At 44.6% G+C, this 16,754-nt stretch overlaps 1 protein-coding gene across 7 annotated transcripts in view; it reads right to left on the reverse strand.

Annotated features, from left to right (window-relative positions):
- Mtus1 (microtubule associated scaffold protein 1) overlaps positions 1-16,754 on the reverse strand; it is a 150,179-nt gene that overhangs the window by 19,683 nt on the left and 113,742 nt on the right. For 6 of the 7 annotated variants that reach the window (XM_029532078.1, XM_021218675.2, XM_029532080.1 and 3 more), the window contains 2 exons: positions 14,242-14,456; positions 6,171-6,237 (listed from right to left, as the gene is read on the reverse strand). In XM_029532078.1, coding sequence (XP_029387938.1) covers positions 6,171-6,237; positions 14,242-14,456 — 282 coding nt within the window. Of the gene's footprint in view, positions 1-6,170; positions 6,238-7,318; positions 7,397-14,241; positions 14,457-16,754 lie in introns of those variants that run through there. The other variant, XM_021218678.2, reaches the window with a different exon arrangement.

The raw sequence follows: 16,754 nt of genomic DNA on the forward strand, positions 1-16,754 counted from the left end.
GCATTAGGTGGGGTTTCCTCATGTTATCTCATTAGATTCTATAGGGAGGGAGGGAGGGAGGGAGGGAGGGAGGCAGGCAGGCAGGCAGGCAGTCTTGAAATTAGGTATACAGTGTCTAAATCTCTTTAGACACAAGCTTGTTACACCAGAATTATAGCCAGAGCTGGGTGGTGCACACATTCCACATTTCACGAGGTGTGAGCCAGTCTATGTAGGGCTCACTGGGTGAGTGCTCATCAGGTGGCTCATATTCTGCTTTTGACAACGTGTTTTGGTTTGCTTGTTTGTTGTCGTTTTTAAGTAAGTAGGTAAGAAAATATTCTAATTTAACAAGAGTATACGTCTCCTTCCCTGCTTCGATTGGAGAAGGGTCCCACAAGCTGCTGGTGGTCGATGCATGCTTGCAGTGGTGTCAAATGATTTTCCCACTGGTTTACAAAGTTACACGAAGCACTCTCTAACACAAGTGTGTTAGCCTGGCCACTTTGGGTTCTTATCCAGACCCTTTGGCTCCTGAGCAGGTTAGCAGCAGGAAAGCACTAGGCCTTGAGCCTCAACTCCTTCTCTTTTATACAGTATCAACTATGTAGGCCTGAACACTGCTCTGTTTAGGAATGAACAGAACCCAGAGAATGTCCCAAAATCTATAAATTTCGATATACTGAGGGGAAAGTAATGAAGCTTTTACATACTTATCCTGAAGATTTTAACAATGTTTAGTGTATTAAGGGATTAAAAACAACTGGGGCTACTTAATAAAAAAGATGTGTGAATTAGCTCTAACTTCCTGAGAATACACACACACACACACACACACACACACACACACACACGCACACACATATATCTTGTCCTATCTGAGTTTGACCCAACTTTCAAGCAAATTAATGTTATTTTTCTATCCTTTGGTGGTTGCTGGGTTCACATTGATTTCCTTGGGGCTAGAGGTATGGCTCAGCGGTAGAGGATTTGTCTACCACGTACAATATGTACAACGCCTTGGGTTTGATCCCCAACACCACAACAAACAAATCTTTCTCTTTATATAGCAGAAAAGTGTAATTTTAAGGACAACAGAAATCTCAGGGATTACAGTGATAGACCTCCGTACAACACTTTTTATTCAACCTGACTGCAGAAAGAACCACAACGTCTTTCTCAGTTTCAAAAGGTTGCCTTGGATGTTGCCCATGAAATGTAACCGTCAACTACTTGCAAAGACTGGCATTCAAGATTCTCTGGTGAACCGCTGTTACGGTGAAACCTAGCAGCTCATAGGAAATGTTTGTGCACAGAACTCTTCAAACGTTTGCACACTACAGGGAGAAGCCCACCTTCCCCGTCTCCATCCTTGGTTGCAAAATCTATTCTTTTCCTACTCTCTATGCACCCGTGCGCCCCAGGCCGACACACCTGACAGCGGGGAGTTGAGTGGCTTTGCCTTTAAGACCTCCTAGCTCTAAATGGCAGGAAGAGGTACATAAGCAAATAGCTCCAAGTGCAAAGTCTTAATGTGTACCCAGTAACCAGAAAGGTAGAAAAAGTAAAATTAACTCGTCTGAAAAATTTGGGTGAAACTCAAATGAAGATGTTTTCAACAGAACTTAAAACAATGAATTAAAAAAAAAAAAAATCTGAGAGTCCAGAGTAGAGGAGCGCGAGGAGAGAGCTGTGCAGATATGCAGAGAACTCTGGAAGCACAGGACCAGGCAGAAGAGAGCGGCATCACACTGGACCAGCCGGCTCACCGAGAAGGCAGGGCCTCTAAGGAGGCACACCCCTGCAGCTCAGGAGGGAAGGGCTTAAGAACTACACCTCGTGGAGTCACGCTCAGATGGTCTTATTGCCATAGCATTCTAGAGATGCTCCACAATCATTAAAACCGCCTTCAGTGGAGGATGCAAGGTGCTCTGGAAAAGCACTGGGCTCCTTAAAAGAATCCAAAGGCTGATGAGAAAACACCCCAGCAGCATGGCCCTCTGTGGAAGAAGCCAGACGTGAGTGAGACTACAGACTACACTTTCACTTAAGACGAAACTCAGAGAGACAGCATTGGTGCTAGGTCATGTAACCCAGATCAGTATTTGCTTCTAAGGGAGGGGAGGCTCAAGGGAGTTTTCTGAATTACATAAATGTTCAACGCAAGTGGAGATTATAGGAATCTGATTATATAAAACTGATAGACTGACTGGGAAGCTCAGGGAGGGTCCAAGGCTTTCCACCAAACCAAAGAACCAGAGTTTGTGGGTAGTACCCATAGGGTGGAAGGGAAGAACTCAATCCCGAAAGCTGTCCTCGGACCTCCATGCAGCTGCTGTGGCACACACATGTGGGTCACACATGCAAATAAATGTCATTTAAAGAAAATAGTATGGATCAAGGATCTAGTTTAGAGCCAGCCTAGTCTACACATTGCTGCCCTGTCTCAAACAAACAAAAAACGTGATGGCGCAATAGATATTATTGTATATAAAATAGGCTTTCCTAAAATAATGATGGTACAAAGTTATACATGCTCTATAAACAAAAGCAGAGGGCTATGCAAAAGTATGCCAAAATAGTAGAACTATAGAATATTTCTTGTTTATACGCTGGCCTTTAAAATTTAAACTCTCAAATTCCAATAAACATAAGCCACTAAGCTATGCAAATGGAGAGTTCATTATGATTTTTCCCCAAAGAGGAAGTAGAAGACCATACAGTCTGGAGATAACAGAAGAACCCAGGATACATTAACTACATCAGTGCAAGGTATGAGAGTCACGGGCAAAGGGGGAGCCTCATGGTTTGATTCTGAGGAGACAGGGATTTCTCAGAGAGGTTTGCCCAAGCAAAGGGATTTCCATGAAGGGATGTGGGTCAGATAGGAGAAACATGCTGGTTGCATGCCAGATGAAAAGAAGAGACTATTAGAGGACGAAATGAGGGCATCCAGAAAGTCTGGCAATGGGGAAGATGGGTGGAAGCCATTAGATTGTGAAGGGCAAAGGCACAGATGATTGTAGTTGCGGGGTTCCCAGATCCAAGTTTCTTTCACTCTTCATAGTTCTTCAAGGGAGAGACTCTTGTTCCAGTTTTCAGGGTCAAAGTAAGGAAAGATCCCACAGTTGACCAGTGACTCTGACAGCCCCTGGTTAATCCAAGGGACAAGGTGGATACTTGGATGACGGAAGTGATAGATGGAAGGTCAGAGCTCTAAGTCGCCTGTAAAGCATCGGGGGTTAGGCCCTACCACCTCATGTACTCTACTCCTCTATTTAGACTCCACACTAATCCAGCAAAACACGCAGACATATCATCAAAGGGAAAACTCTGTGTACTCAAAAATGTTAAGTAACTCCCAACTGGGAGTGTATGAATAAAAGCCTATATCTCCATCTAGGCAGTGAGAGTGCACACCTTTAATTCCAGCTTTCAAGAGGCAGAGATAGAAGGTTCTCCCAGTTTGAGGCCAGCCTGGTGTACAGATTGAGTTCCAGGACAGCCAGAGCTACACAGAGAAACTCTGTTTTGAAACACCTGTCCAGAAAAGACCAGATCAGACCAGACCAGACCAAACCAAACCCCCCATTCCACTAACCTACATTAAATGCCAATAGCAGCAAAGGTCGGGTCTCCCTGTCCTGAGGGATCTCTAATAGTATCCCATCTACTGACTAATCCTTCCCACGGAATAGTTTATGCTTTCGTAAGAAGGCATGTCACCAATTCCTACAAGGCTGCAAAACTGAATCTGCGAGTGTGTATCCCCGTGTGTGTGTTTGGCATGGGCTCTCACTAAGCAATCATAGACTGGCCTTTCACTCACTATGCTGGTCTGGGACTGGTAGCAATCCTCTTGTCTTGACCTCTGGAGTTACTGGGATTGTAGAAACACACCATGACATTAACTTAATACCAAATACATTCGTGTATGTATGGGTAATAGCAGTTAACACCTGATATGGGTGGCTTTGTAATGTTTTACCTAATGTGACCTTTATGATCATCCTTGGGGCACACATGCACACTGTCACTTTAGCAAGAAAAAAAATGGGACAGAAGAGATGTGACATGATGGGCTCTGAGCCACCCAGCTCCCAACCAAAGGATTCGAGCCTGGAGACTGTGACACCACAGTGCGACACATTTTATTCCCTCAAACAGGAAAACTGTCTCGGCTTCGACATAGAAACTTTGATCTTTTTTCCACTCTGGCCCAATACACAAATCCAGCTGAAAGTTTCAAGAACTTTCTTTGGAGCCAGCTTCATTACACTTGTTTGAAGGTTTTCTTCTGTTTGCTGGCCAAACCAACCTTTCCCCAAATGCCTTCGCTGGTCCTTGAGCAAGCACTGGTCCTTGAGCAAGCCTGTCTGATTCAGCAGTTCACAGAAATGACACCATTTCCCAAGTCCAGCCGAGGGTGACAAAACAATGTGGGCAGGCCACCCGTAACATCCTGACACTTTGACAGCGGCAGGAAAAACACGCCAGGCCACGGTTCTCCTTATCACGGACAGAGAGGTGAGACGACAAAGGCGGGCTGTTTCCTGACAGGCTGTAGGATAACAACAGCAAGTGCAATTTAAACTGCTTAATGCTGAGGAGGATCACCATTCAATCAGAGTCAATGGGCTCAGTGTCCCCTTCGGTCTTGGTCCTGCCTTCGCTTGGAGAGTAGAAACCTGAATCATTAGGGAGGCTCATCCATTTCCACTGTGTTCTGATGAACACTGAAGCTCACAAAAACAACCCTCTTGCCTTGTCTCCTTACTCTGTATCCATTACAGAACTTAAGGCACAGACAAACACATTGGGCTGGTCACTGGGTAGCCAAAAGGGAGGCAGCCAGACTGAATTAGAACAGGAAGGTCTTCACGGTGTCTGGGATTGGGGCCGTCCATGCTGTGATTTCTGTCCTGGTTCAGAAAGAGCTCACTCATCACTGGGCTTCTGTACTTTCATCTGTCTGAAAATTATTTTTCCACGAGGGTCCATCCTTTCTGTTGCTTGATGCTAGCCAGCACCCGTGGCTTCTCTACTGCTGTGGATCTCAAGGGTTAGCGAGGAACTGGCCTTGACTTCAACTGGCAGGCACAAGGAGCAGGGAAGGGCACCATCTTGACCCCACATGCACTGGCCCGTGACCTTTGCCTTGACTGAGCCAGTGCAGTTGCTGACAAATATTCTAGTCCAGCAAATTAGGACGGCGGTATTTAAGCTATGGTCTGGTTCTCAGAGAAAAACAGGATTCTTTGAGAATTAAATGAACAAAATTTGTTCTGTCTTTTAGCTCTTCCCTTTGAAGAACGTATGCTACACATGCTTCGAACACAGCCTATCGGCAAGCAAAGCCAAGGACAAGGCAGGTGACATTTGCTGAACAACTCCAGATCTAGCTGAAGCTAAATCAGGAAGCCAATTCTTAGGGTGAGTAGTCCCCATAGACAGGGCAAGGGGAGGGGGACACAGAGCAGCCCGATCTCTCTTACAGGTAACCCAGGTAGATTTGTCCTTCAAATCTAGGGATCCTCAGAGGCACCAAGAACTCAAAAGATCGAACAGCAGGAATTCCTAGAGAATGCTACAGAGCACACCGCTCCTGGAGTTGGTAGACATTCCTCCCCCAGCTCATCCTGGCTATTTAAGGAGCACAGAGCATGGGTGGCCCTAACAAGCAGTATTCCTTTAATTGTAGACTCACTGTACACTCCACGGGTGCGCTGTACCACAACAGGGATGTGTAATGTAGTCACTTTTATCACAGAATATTTTTTTCTTAACACGCTTTAATATTAAAAAGTGGTTCTGGAAAGAAAGAGAGAGAGAGAGAGAAAGGAAGGAGAGAGACAGAGACAGACAGACATAGAGACGACATAATTATTCAATGGGAATGCACACAATTACAGAAACCATTCTGTCCCTGTCTACTCCGTACGAAGCAATGCTTTATGCCTTGGTCATCAGAAAGCTGTGTTAGCTCACTCAGAGCAGTGCCAGGAATTCTGTGAGCTTGAGGTCACACTGCCAAGATTCAAAAGCAATGTGGATAGTAAGTGTCTGCACAGATACGAGAGAGGGAGAAAGAACAGCCGCCCGGTCCGCCGTGTAACTCCAGCCACAGGGCAGGAGGTTAGAGCACATTTGTCAACTTTACCCAGGACAGGGGCAGGAAAACAGGCTCTTACCTAGCTCTCCCCGGAGGCTGACAAGTTCTTGAGAGAGGGTTTTGTGTTGCTTCAATGCTTCCTCCCGCTGCAGAAAACACACACCAAGTTACTAACGTTTTTATTTTTAAGAGGGTCCCTTTTCAGTAAAGTACACACTTACCACTGCTGGGAAAAATGAGACCCAGAGTTGAGAGGCCGAGATACGAATCACTGAATCACTTAAGCTAACAGTTTGTGTTGTTAAAAAAACCAAGCAAAACACAGATGTCCCTTTGCTGTAAAGGAATTTCATGTTTCAAAAAAGAAAAAAAAAAAATCTGTACTTTCCCAGGTCCCATCGAAACTTTCCTTTGAAGAACAAAAGTGGCTATTTAAAAATATTTGCTTTGAGCCATGCACTTACTGGAGATCCATAGACCCTTTAAGCTAATGCAGATTGTACTTAAGATGTAATGCACTCTCCCCTCCAAGGGCAATAAGGGCCTAATCAGTTCAAGATAAATATTTAATGTTCTAAACATAGGCATTTAGATAGACTTTGTCCCATGTCCACAAATAAAAAAGTTTTGTTACAAGGCCAACCCTATATTCTCAACAAGAAAAAAAAACTTTGCTTTTAAGCTAGGACAATTAAAAAAAATAATCTCTTAAAGCTGAAATCAAGTTGATTTCACCCAGCTACACAGCAGTTTCCAAGGACTCTTACATCACGAAGCAACTACAATTCTAAATAGGCTCGAGAGAAGTGAAGTAAAAGAAATCAGGAGGGTGTTTCAGTGTTTAAAGAATAACAAATATCAGTCTCGCGGTAAGGAATAATTTTCACGTTACCTTCAGGTCTGTAGCAGGCACACATCCACACATACTTATACAAACACAATCATTAGACACAGTTCCTCAAGACGGAGAGTCCCTGGCGCCAGGGTGAAACTAGGAAGTGAGAGAATGCCCAGGCTCTCCGGAAGGGCCCTTCCTGAGATCCCCTTAGATGTGGGGCTCCAAGCCGGCATCTGGATCACAGGGTGGCAGAGACCACGAGACTGACTGGCCAATGCAGTCTAGAGCTGCTTCTCATTCAAAGCACTTTCCCCTGGTTCCAGACAGGGTCTGCAGTACGTAGTCCCTGACACCCTTCTAGAAAAGCACTGTAAACAAATACTAATTACCCTTGTTGCTGCACAGGGAGGAGAGAGGCACATTTTGCTGCTAGGGCAGCCCATTTTCCAGCTCCGGTCTCTCCAACTCCCCCACCCCCTGCACTGTCCAAGAAGCGCACAGGTGGCCACGCCTCCCACCCGTCCGGGTCTGCCTACATTCAGAGCTCCACAGGGAGGAGCGCCATTGGCCCGGGTGGCCTCCCCGCCTGTCCCGCAGGTTACTGCTTCAGACTCCTCTCTCTCCTCTCTGAAGCTGATACTGCAGCCTCTGTCTCTGGCACAAGCAGCGGATGATTACTTAAAGCCACAGCCCTTCATTTATGAGAAACGAGAGCCAGACATTATCCTGATCGATTGCCACTTACTTAATATCAGCGGGGGGCAGAGGAAACAGAACCGGGGCCCTCTCTGCGTGGATAATGGAGTTATTTTTAGATGTGTGAGCCTTTTTACTCCTCTCTCTAATTGAGGTCATTAGATTATCGCACTAATAGAAAAGGGGGGCTTACTCTTCAGATCCCATATACTAAAGGCATGATAAACTAGGTGGAGAGGAACCAGGGGGCCCTGTTGTGATTTAGGACTTTAAATGGCATTACAATACAGCATAGTTCATTGACAATAAGTGGGTATTGGAGATTACGTGTATTTGAAATCACCAGTCAGGAATTCCAAATTTCAAAAATAAGCAATTGCTTTTGTAATGCAAAAACTAAAGTTTGAGAACAATAAAATAATAACCCACAGATACGTTTTTCTCTTTTTTCTCTCCTTCTTCATTACTTCCTTTGCCCCAGTGTCCCAAGTTCTGGGATTACAGGCACGTGCCACTACCGCCTGACTGTTGAGTACTGTCATGTCAAGCCTTAAATTTTATTCAAATGCTTTGGGTAAATGGCAGCTTCTGTCAGTGGAGAGGAAAGCGGGGACAGCTCTAGTAGACATGAGCAGTCAGTCAAACTGTGACCCTGCTTCAGAGTCCCCTTTCCCACAGCAGCCAAGTTGCAAACAAAAGGGGGTAAAAGGACAAGGAAATCTTATCACTTGGACAAGAAAACTGAAAGGGAGATGGCCAAAGCTACAGATGCCTATCTTCAAAGGACTCTGGAAAAGCCACACCTCCCTCCCTCCATAAACACACGAGGGGTGGTTAGCTTATTGGTGGATTTCTGGAGGTGACAGATTTCAGTGAGAGTGTTGACATCTGTCCTAACTCACTTCCCTTAACCACCCTCACAGCCTTCTCCAGTGAGGTCCAGCGGTGAGGACATCAAGGTCACTTGTCACTGTGCCTCAATGGCCGGAAGTGGGGGTGGGGGAAAGCCAGCCCACTCTTCCTTCACAATGGCTTTTGCCCTTGGTGTCACCTTTGCTCTAGTCCTGGTTCTTTAGAGCCCAGTACTCAAGCATAGATGGGGTTTCTTTATACCCTAGAGGGCTGTTATTCAATATTTTCTGTGTATAAACGCCCTTCTCAAAAGAGCCTCCTATTGAGTATGTTACAAAGGACACTGGGACTGAAGGTGGAACTCAGGTAGCACCCATACAGGAGGCAGAGTTCTTCCTCCAGCAACCACAACATACATACATACATGTAGCAAGCATGAGTGGGTGCTTGCCTGTGTGCTTGTGTGTGCTCCCATGAACTAGAATTGTTCAGCGCCTGTTCAGCATCCCGAGATCTTCCATCCAAGTCAGAAGCTGTCCTTCCCAGGACCCATCCATGCCACCCTCTTGGGATGACTGGCTTTCTTAACCTGACTCATTCTATACACTTTCTGGGAAGCCTACATCCCCTGCCCCCTCACCCCCCCCCCCAATGCCCAGAAGGGACATTTATCTTTTTGAATTAATGAGTAATTACTCATATAACCGAGCACATTTTATATCCTATACCATAATGATATGTAAGAAAATTAAGACATAGCTCCTGCCTTCAAGGCTCCTGGTACTTAGGAGGGCAATGTCCAGGACCAATTCTTTGGTCATCAATCAAAGCAGATGACATCATCTGAGGCGAAGCAGCTTGGGACTATGGGAAACCCGGGGCTTTAATATGATCTACTCAAAAATGCAGACCATAGAGCCCAGACTCCGACAGACATACTATTAGTTTCTGCATGGCTGTCTGGGTTGCTTGCCCTTTAAATGTACTTATTTACTCAAGATGATAAAATACATTCTGGCAGTTAAGAGACCGATTTTTTTTTCATCTGCTTAGATTAGTGTCTCTGTCATAGATGATAAACCATTTATAATCCAGAGGTTTATTTGATTATCTTTGTACTATAACATGCAGCCCCGCCCCCCACCCCACAGACACACACAGACTAGAGAGAACGGTGGGAATCCACACAAAGATGCTTTCAAATTCATGCATTAAATATATAAAGCGCTCTAAGGAAAGCAAAAAAAAAAAACAAACAAACAACGGGATTCTCCGTAATTTAATTAGGGTCGCTGGAATGCAAGCACTTAGTGCTGGCTGTCATCCCACCAGTGTGCCTGACTCCTGCAGGCTACTGAATGGCATCAGCGACACAGGAACTATTACAGGAAAGAGCTGCATCAGACAGTTCATACTTTTATCATTGTGGACACCTCCTTCCCACCCCTGCACCTTTAAATCTGAGAGAGATGTAGACTATTAGCATCATTTAAAACCTTTATTTATTTATTTATTTATTTATTTATTGATAGGTACTAGCCTAGGTTAGATTCTATATGTAAAAGAAACTATCTGGTCTTGTTTTACCTTACCAAGAAATATGCCTAGAGACCCTTTGATGAGGACTCTAGGGTTACTAACAGCAATGCTGGCTAATAGGGTCCAAATGTTTCAACGGTGGGTACAGGAGAACTATGTGAAGGGTTAAGGGGATTTTTTAATTGCTCAGTTTATCCCATCCAAGTCTTTCCCTTTCAGCTGTTTCCTAACAGTGCCTTGTACACACTAGGCAACTAGCGAACATTCACCGATGGATCATAAAACCGAGAAGGAGCGAAGAACATCCAACATGGGGATTCTGTGCGCATTTGTAAGCTGTTTCTGCAGTTCCACCCTCGCCCTTCGCTCGTCCACTCAGGTATTGTCTGAACTGTCAACTTCAATTCTTGGGGTGGTTTTACAAGAAGGAACTGGAAGCAGACTCTGCTATCAATGAACTTTCATCTTAAGGAGCCAAAATAGGGGCTGGAGAAATGACTCAGTGGTTAAGAGCCCTGGCTTGCTCTTCCAGAGAACCTCGGGTTCAAGTTCAATTCTCAGCAACTAAGGACAGTTTACAACTATCCACAATTCTGGTACCCTCTCTTCTGGCTTCTGGGGACACTACAGACAAGTGGTGCAAGGACATACACATAACAAACAGCTAAAATAATAAAATATGCTATTTCTTTTAAAAGCAGAAGCAAGCACAGAGTGAGGAGTTATCATATAGGGAAACAAAAGGAAGTATAAGCTCCTGGAGTCCAGAGGGTGGGTAAAAGGTAGAGCGAGAAGCCCCTGGAGTCTCCTTAAGGAGGAGGTCCCTGGGTTTGATATTCGTTAAGGTCGCTGTTACATAGCCATTCTGCTGTGTAAAAACACACAGGCACTGAAGTCTTGACACCCCAGCATGCTGGCCCTGGATCATGAGACATGGATCATGAGAATGCTAACTTCATCAGTGGGTTAGTCCACTCATGAAGTCAGAGCTGAATGGGCTGTTAGGAGGTAGAACCTGATTAGAAGTTACTTACACAAAGTGGGGTTTTAAAGGGTATAGTTTGTGCCCAGTCTCTTCCTTCCTCCTTCTCCCCCTCCCTCTCTTTTTCTCCCTTTTCTCCCTCTCCACCTCTCTCCCTCCCTTCCTCTCTCCCCACTTCTATCTTTCTCCCCACCTCGTCTATGATGGCATGAGCCACTAGCTCCATCACTTGCCTCACTCAATAGCAATGGGCCCAAAAAAAAACACATGGATCTTTACAAAAAGGCTCTTGAAACTCCTTAAGGGTGTATTGTATATCACTCAGTATACTAAACCCAGGGCCATTTTAATTAAGTGCTACATCAGTTTGATCCTCAACGGAACACCTGATGGACTACATGGATTGGGTTTAGGAGCCACTTCCTCTGGTCCAAAAAGTCTCTTATTAACACTACTTATATATATTCTGTAGGATACTCTTTCCAAAAGAGGTCCTTTGAAAGACTAAGGAAGTCAGATGGGAGATTCCTACCTCCTTCTCCAGTGCATTCCTGGGCCTATGCTCACTGGGGGCCAGTGAAGGCAGGACAGCCGACTTTATTCAACTAGCACTGAATCAGTCTGTGCACACTGGGTGCAGGTCGTGATGCACGAATGCTTACCTATGGAGGTCCGAACATGCAGGAATCTGGGGAAAGCGTGGTCAGGACCGACACTGCTTGCTGTCTGCAGTGGCCAAACTCTGCGCCTTGGTTTTATTTGTAAGTTCCCATTCGTTACGGATAATGTAAGCAAAGGTCTGATGAAATCAGACCTTACTAAGTGCTGGGTATGACTAACAAACATTAACTCCCTCCTGCTGATCTCTCACAGCCCCACGGCACAGCTGAGCACTTGACAGTGAGGGTCACATTTAAAAGTACACTAATGTCAAATTATAAACTCTTACAGTCCACGTTGGCAAATCAGAATCCATCCTAACAAATACCCATAATGCAATAATTTCCCAGCCAGCACATTTTTTAAAAAGTTAATTTTAATAGTTTTTTAAAAAAAAGATTTATTTACTTATTCTATGTAAGTACACTATAGCTGTCTTCAGACACTACAGAAAAGGGCGTCAGATCTCATTACAGGTGGTTGTGAACCACCATGTGGTTGCTGGGATTTCAACTCAGGACCTTTGGAAGAGCAGTCAGTGCTCTTAATGGCTGAGCCATCTCTCCAGCCTCCTTTAATAGTTTTGTTTTTTTTTTTTAACTTGACTCAAATATATACAATCTAATCAATATAAAATATCAATAATACATATCCATATATATTTTTAAATTCTAAGTCTTTAAATAGCATGTGTTTAAAAATCTAGACACCTATTGCTCAATTCACATTGATTATTTCATAGATGCTCAATGTCCTTCTTAGAGTCCTGCCGACCACATCAGATCATCTAGGGACAGTAGAGAACCACTAGGGGACAGTCAATAGGATGGACTGCTCTGCCAAGGCTATAACTGTTAGCAGTGCTTGGGAAGGAATGCAGAGAGAAGGCTTGAAGCTTAAGGGGCTATCAGAACCCAGTGATCAACCAGGTGGGAACGGGATGACCTTTGAAGGAAAGAACGACTTCCTTTTCCAAAGCATTAACCATGAGGGAAAGTGTATTTAATTTAGACTATAAAAAGGTGAGTGGAATGAGACTTTTATACTATTGTAAATCTGGAGTTCTATAAAATAAGTAGCATAGGCAATTATCATCTCACTACCATCGTTCCAGTGAAGAGACCGGGAGGGAAAGGGACATAAGAACTTATTTTCGGAGAAGGGCGATCCTGTAGGAGGACCAGCAGTCTCACTTAATCTGGACCCCCGAGATCTCTCAAACACTGGACCACCAAACGGACAGCATACACCAGCTGATATGAGGACCCCAATACACATACAGTAGAGGAGTTCTGGGTCTGTGTTCATTCAGAGATGATGTACTAACCCTCAAGAGACTGGAGGCCGGGGCTGGTGAGATGGCTCAGTGGGTAAGAGCACCCGACTGCTCTTCCGAAGGTCCAGAGTTCAAATCCCAGCAACCACATGGTGGCTCATAACCATCCCTAACAAGATCTGATGCCCTCTTCTGGAGTGTCTGAAGACAGCTACAGTGTACTTACATATAATAAATAAAAAAAAAAAAAAAAAAAAAAAAAGAGACTGGAGGCCCCAGGGTGTTTAGAGGTCAGGTGGGTGGGGGGGGTAGGGGCATCTACATGGAGACAGGAGGGTGGGGAGGAGGTATGGGATGTGGAACAGTCAGAGGGTGGATGGGGGGGAAATATGGAGTATAAAAAATAAAAATAAAAAAATTTAAAAAAAGAACATATTTGAAGAAGATGGCTCAGCAGTTTAGAGTGCTTGCTGTCAAAGCAAGTGGACCTGAGTTCAAATCCCCAATGCCCATGTAAAAAGCCAGGCATGGTCATGAGTGCCCGTAACCACAGCCTTTGGAGAGGAAGTCAGGTGGGTCCTGGGAATCCTCTAGTCCAGCAGCCAGCCTTGCTGAAACACCTCCAGTTAAAGGTTCAGTGAGGAACCGTGTCTCAAAAAGTAATGTGGGGAGCACTAGAGAATGGAGCACTAGGACCACCGTCCTGCTCTAACCTCTGTACGCACAGGCGCTGGCACCCGCATGGACACAGACTTGTCCACCACACATAAGAAAAGGAAGGAGGGAAGAAAACAGAAAGTTATTGTAACTCCAACTCTATCTAGAGACTGGCACGAGTAGGAAGTGGGTGATAAAATTATAGTTTGGGGCATGGGGTTAGCTTGGTCATAAGCACAAATTCCTTAAGTTTAATCTCTAGGACCCTCAGTTTTAAAAAGCCAAGCAGTTTCGTGGGCTGGAGTATTGGGGGTGTTGGAGACAGGCAGATTTCTGGGATTTGCTTGCGAGCCAGCGAGACCAACGAGGAGAGTTTCATGCTAGTGAGAAACCCTGTCTCTACATGAAGGTAGATGGCTTTCTGAAAATGAATGATGAGATCTTTCTCTAGTCTCCATCATAAACACACATGGGTAAACATACATGAGTATACCTGCACACATGCACACGCACATATGGGGATTGGGGTGGAGAGAGAGAGAGTAGAGAAATGGAGTTCCAGTTCTTCCAGTCATTAACTTAAACATATTTGTAGGACAAGCATCCCCCCCCCACCCCCCACCCCCGTGAGGGTTGATAGATATCCTTACCTCAGACAGGAGGTGTTGGATCACAACTGTTAGCGCTTCAAACTTGGTGTTACCACGGGAAAGAAGCTGTCTGAGGTGCAGGATAAATCCACTTTGGTTTTCACATTTTGTTTTGTATTGGGCCAACTCAAGCGTTCTCTCGGAGGCCAGCCCATCTGGAGCTGTCTGGGTCTGGATGCACAGGCTCCTGGGGTTCTTCTGCCTGCCCTTTTCAACTGCAAGAGGAAGGAAAGAAAAGCACAAAGATGCGTGAGGGTAACTCATTTTTATAACCACCACCACATGGGGTTCAAAACCAGCCTACTGTGCCACACGAGAGCATCTGAACCATGTTTACGTCGGGACGTACGCATGGTGGCAGGCTGGAGTTGATAGGGGATCAGGATGGGTGGAATTCATAAACACCATAGGCCAATGGCTTTAGTTCTCACCGTCAAGATTCATGGGGAGTTATGGACATGAGCCAAACAGACTTAGCAACTCAGAAACATAAAACACTGGGGGTGGGGGGAGGAGGCAAAAATAGTGATTTCGTGGCCTTTATATTTAATTCACCATTGAAGTCTGTGTTCATGAGGTCACTTTTACCTGCTGAGCCATCCCTCTAACTCCACTTCATAGTTTTTACTCTTCCAGTTAAATTGACAAAGAAATCGGAAAGTCAAAGGCCCTTTTCTGCGTCTCTTGGGGTAATCCTGGGGTAATCCTGCGATTTCTGTCTTTAAGTCCCTTTGTGAGATGAGTTACATTTATTGATTTTTGTAGGCTGAGCCATCCCTAAATCTCTGGGGTAAAAACTTGATCAGAATAAATGATGTTTTTGATATGATCTTGAATGCAGTTGGCCAGTATTTCATTGGGAATTTCTGCATCTACGTTCATCAGAGAGATTATAACCTTTCTTTCTATGCCCTTATGCCTGTGTGTATGTGCATGTGTGTGCATGTAAGGGGAGGAGGGGGAGAGAGAATGGATGTGAATCTGGTATCGTAGTGATGCAGCAAATTATACCGGAGATGAGAAGAAGTTAAGAGTGGCATTGCACTCATGACACAGGCTGAACAAAGCACAAGACAATTATACAGTAGGCGGAACTAACACACACTATTCAAACAGTTTTGCATTTTGGAGAAATAAATGCTGAAGCTAGCCAGTAGTGCACTTAAATCCAGGATGCAGTTTAAATCCCCTTGTGTTCTCAAATAGAAGATGAAAGGGTATGATTAAAAAGCAGAGATTTAAAGAGAGGAGAGAGAGAGAGAGAGAGAGAGAGAGAGAGAGAGAGAGAGAGAGAGAGAGAGAGAGAGGAGAGAGAGAGAGAGAGAGAGAGAGAGAGAGAAATCATGGGATATCACTGAGGAAAAATTCAGATTATTGAACTAGAAATGCTTTTCTTTCCTCCTGCAGTTTCCTTTTTAAAAAATTTGTTAGACTGGGCATGGTGGCACACACTTTATAATCCCAGTGCTTGGGGGAAGGGGGGAAGAGGCAGGTGGATCTCTGTAAGTTCCAAGACAGCCTGGTCTACAGAGATTTTGTAGGCCAACTGAGGAGGCACATTGAGAGTCTGCTTCCAAATAAATGAGTATGTGTGTGATTTTTGTTTGTTTGTTAGCATGCTAAGTAATAGACTTCATTATAGTATTTCATAGATAATTTAAGTTTTAATAAGTTCCTCACAGTTGCTTACTGGACCGCCCCCCACCACCCTGAAACCTTCCCACTTTCCCAGGGACCCCTTCCTCCTTCACCTCAAGGCCCCCTGTGCCCTTTCCACAAACGTCCCCCCACAGAGCTGCCTTCCTTGCTGTCTTTCTGGTCATTGTCACAGTCCACTCTGTAGATGTCACTCGGAATGGAATGAACCAGCACATACACTGGAGATCCCGCACTTTGCTCCTCCCAGGTTACTGTGAAAAGCAGTGTGTGCCCGGATACATTGCCTCATTTAACAACAAGTGCAAACTTCGTTCCCCAAGTTAAAAAAAAAAAAAAAAAAAAAAAAAAAACGAGTGTAAAAATGTTCTCAAATGCACGCTACTATTCCAGATTCATCTACGTTTGGAAAGAGTGTTCACTTCCCATCCTGTGCTCTGGGAACAACCGGTTCTAAATGAAAATCTTTTCTGCAGTTTTGGAAGCATTCCAAACGTCAAGTTGCTCTGGATAAAACAGGAAGCCTACTGCTTGGTGTCTGGAAATAAACAGGTCCAACAATCAAAACAAATATAAATATGAAAAAAAAGGCACATGAAACTAAAAAAAAGTAAAATGTTTCCTTGTTGTGACAACTAGCCCCCATGGCAGCATCCGTCCACATTCTGCATTGACAAATTTTTCAGAACTTTTCTTTTTTTTTTTTTAATTAGATATTTTCTTTATTTACATTTCCTGGTTTCCCCTCTGACAACCCCCTATTCCCCTCCCCCCTCCTGCTCACCAACCCACCCACTCCTGCTTCCTGGCCCTGGCAGTCCCCTATACTGGGGCATAGAGCCTTCAAAGGACCAAGG

This window comes from Mus pahari, chromosome 19 (genome assembly GCF_900095145.1).
Source record: "Mus pahari chromosome 19, PAHARI_EIJ_v1.1, whole genome shotgun sequence".
NCBI lineage: Eukaryota > Metazoa > Chordata > Mammalia > Rodentia > Muridae > Mus > Mus pahari.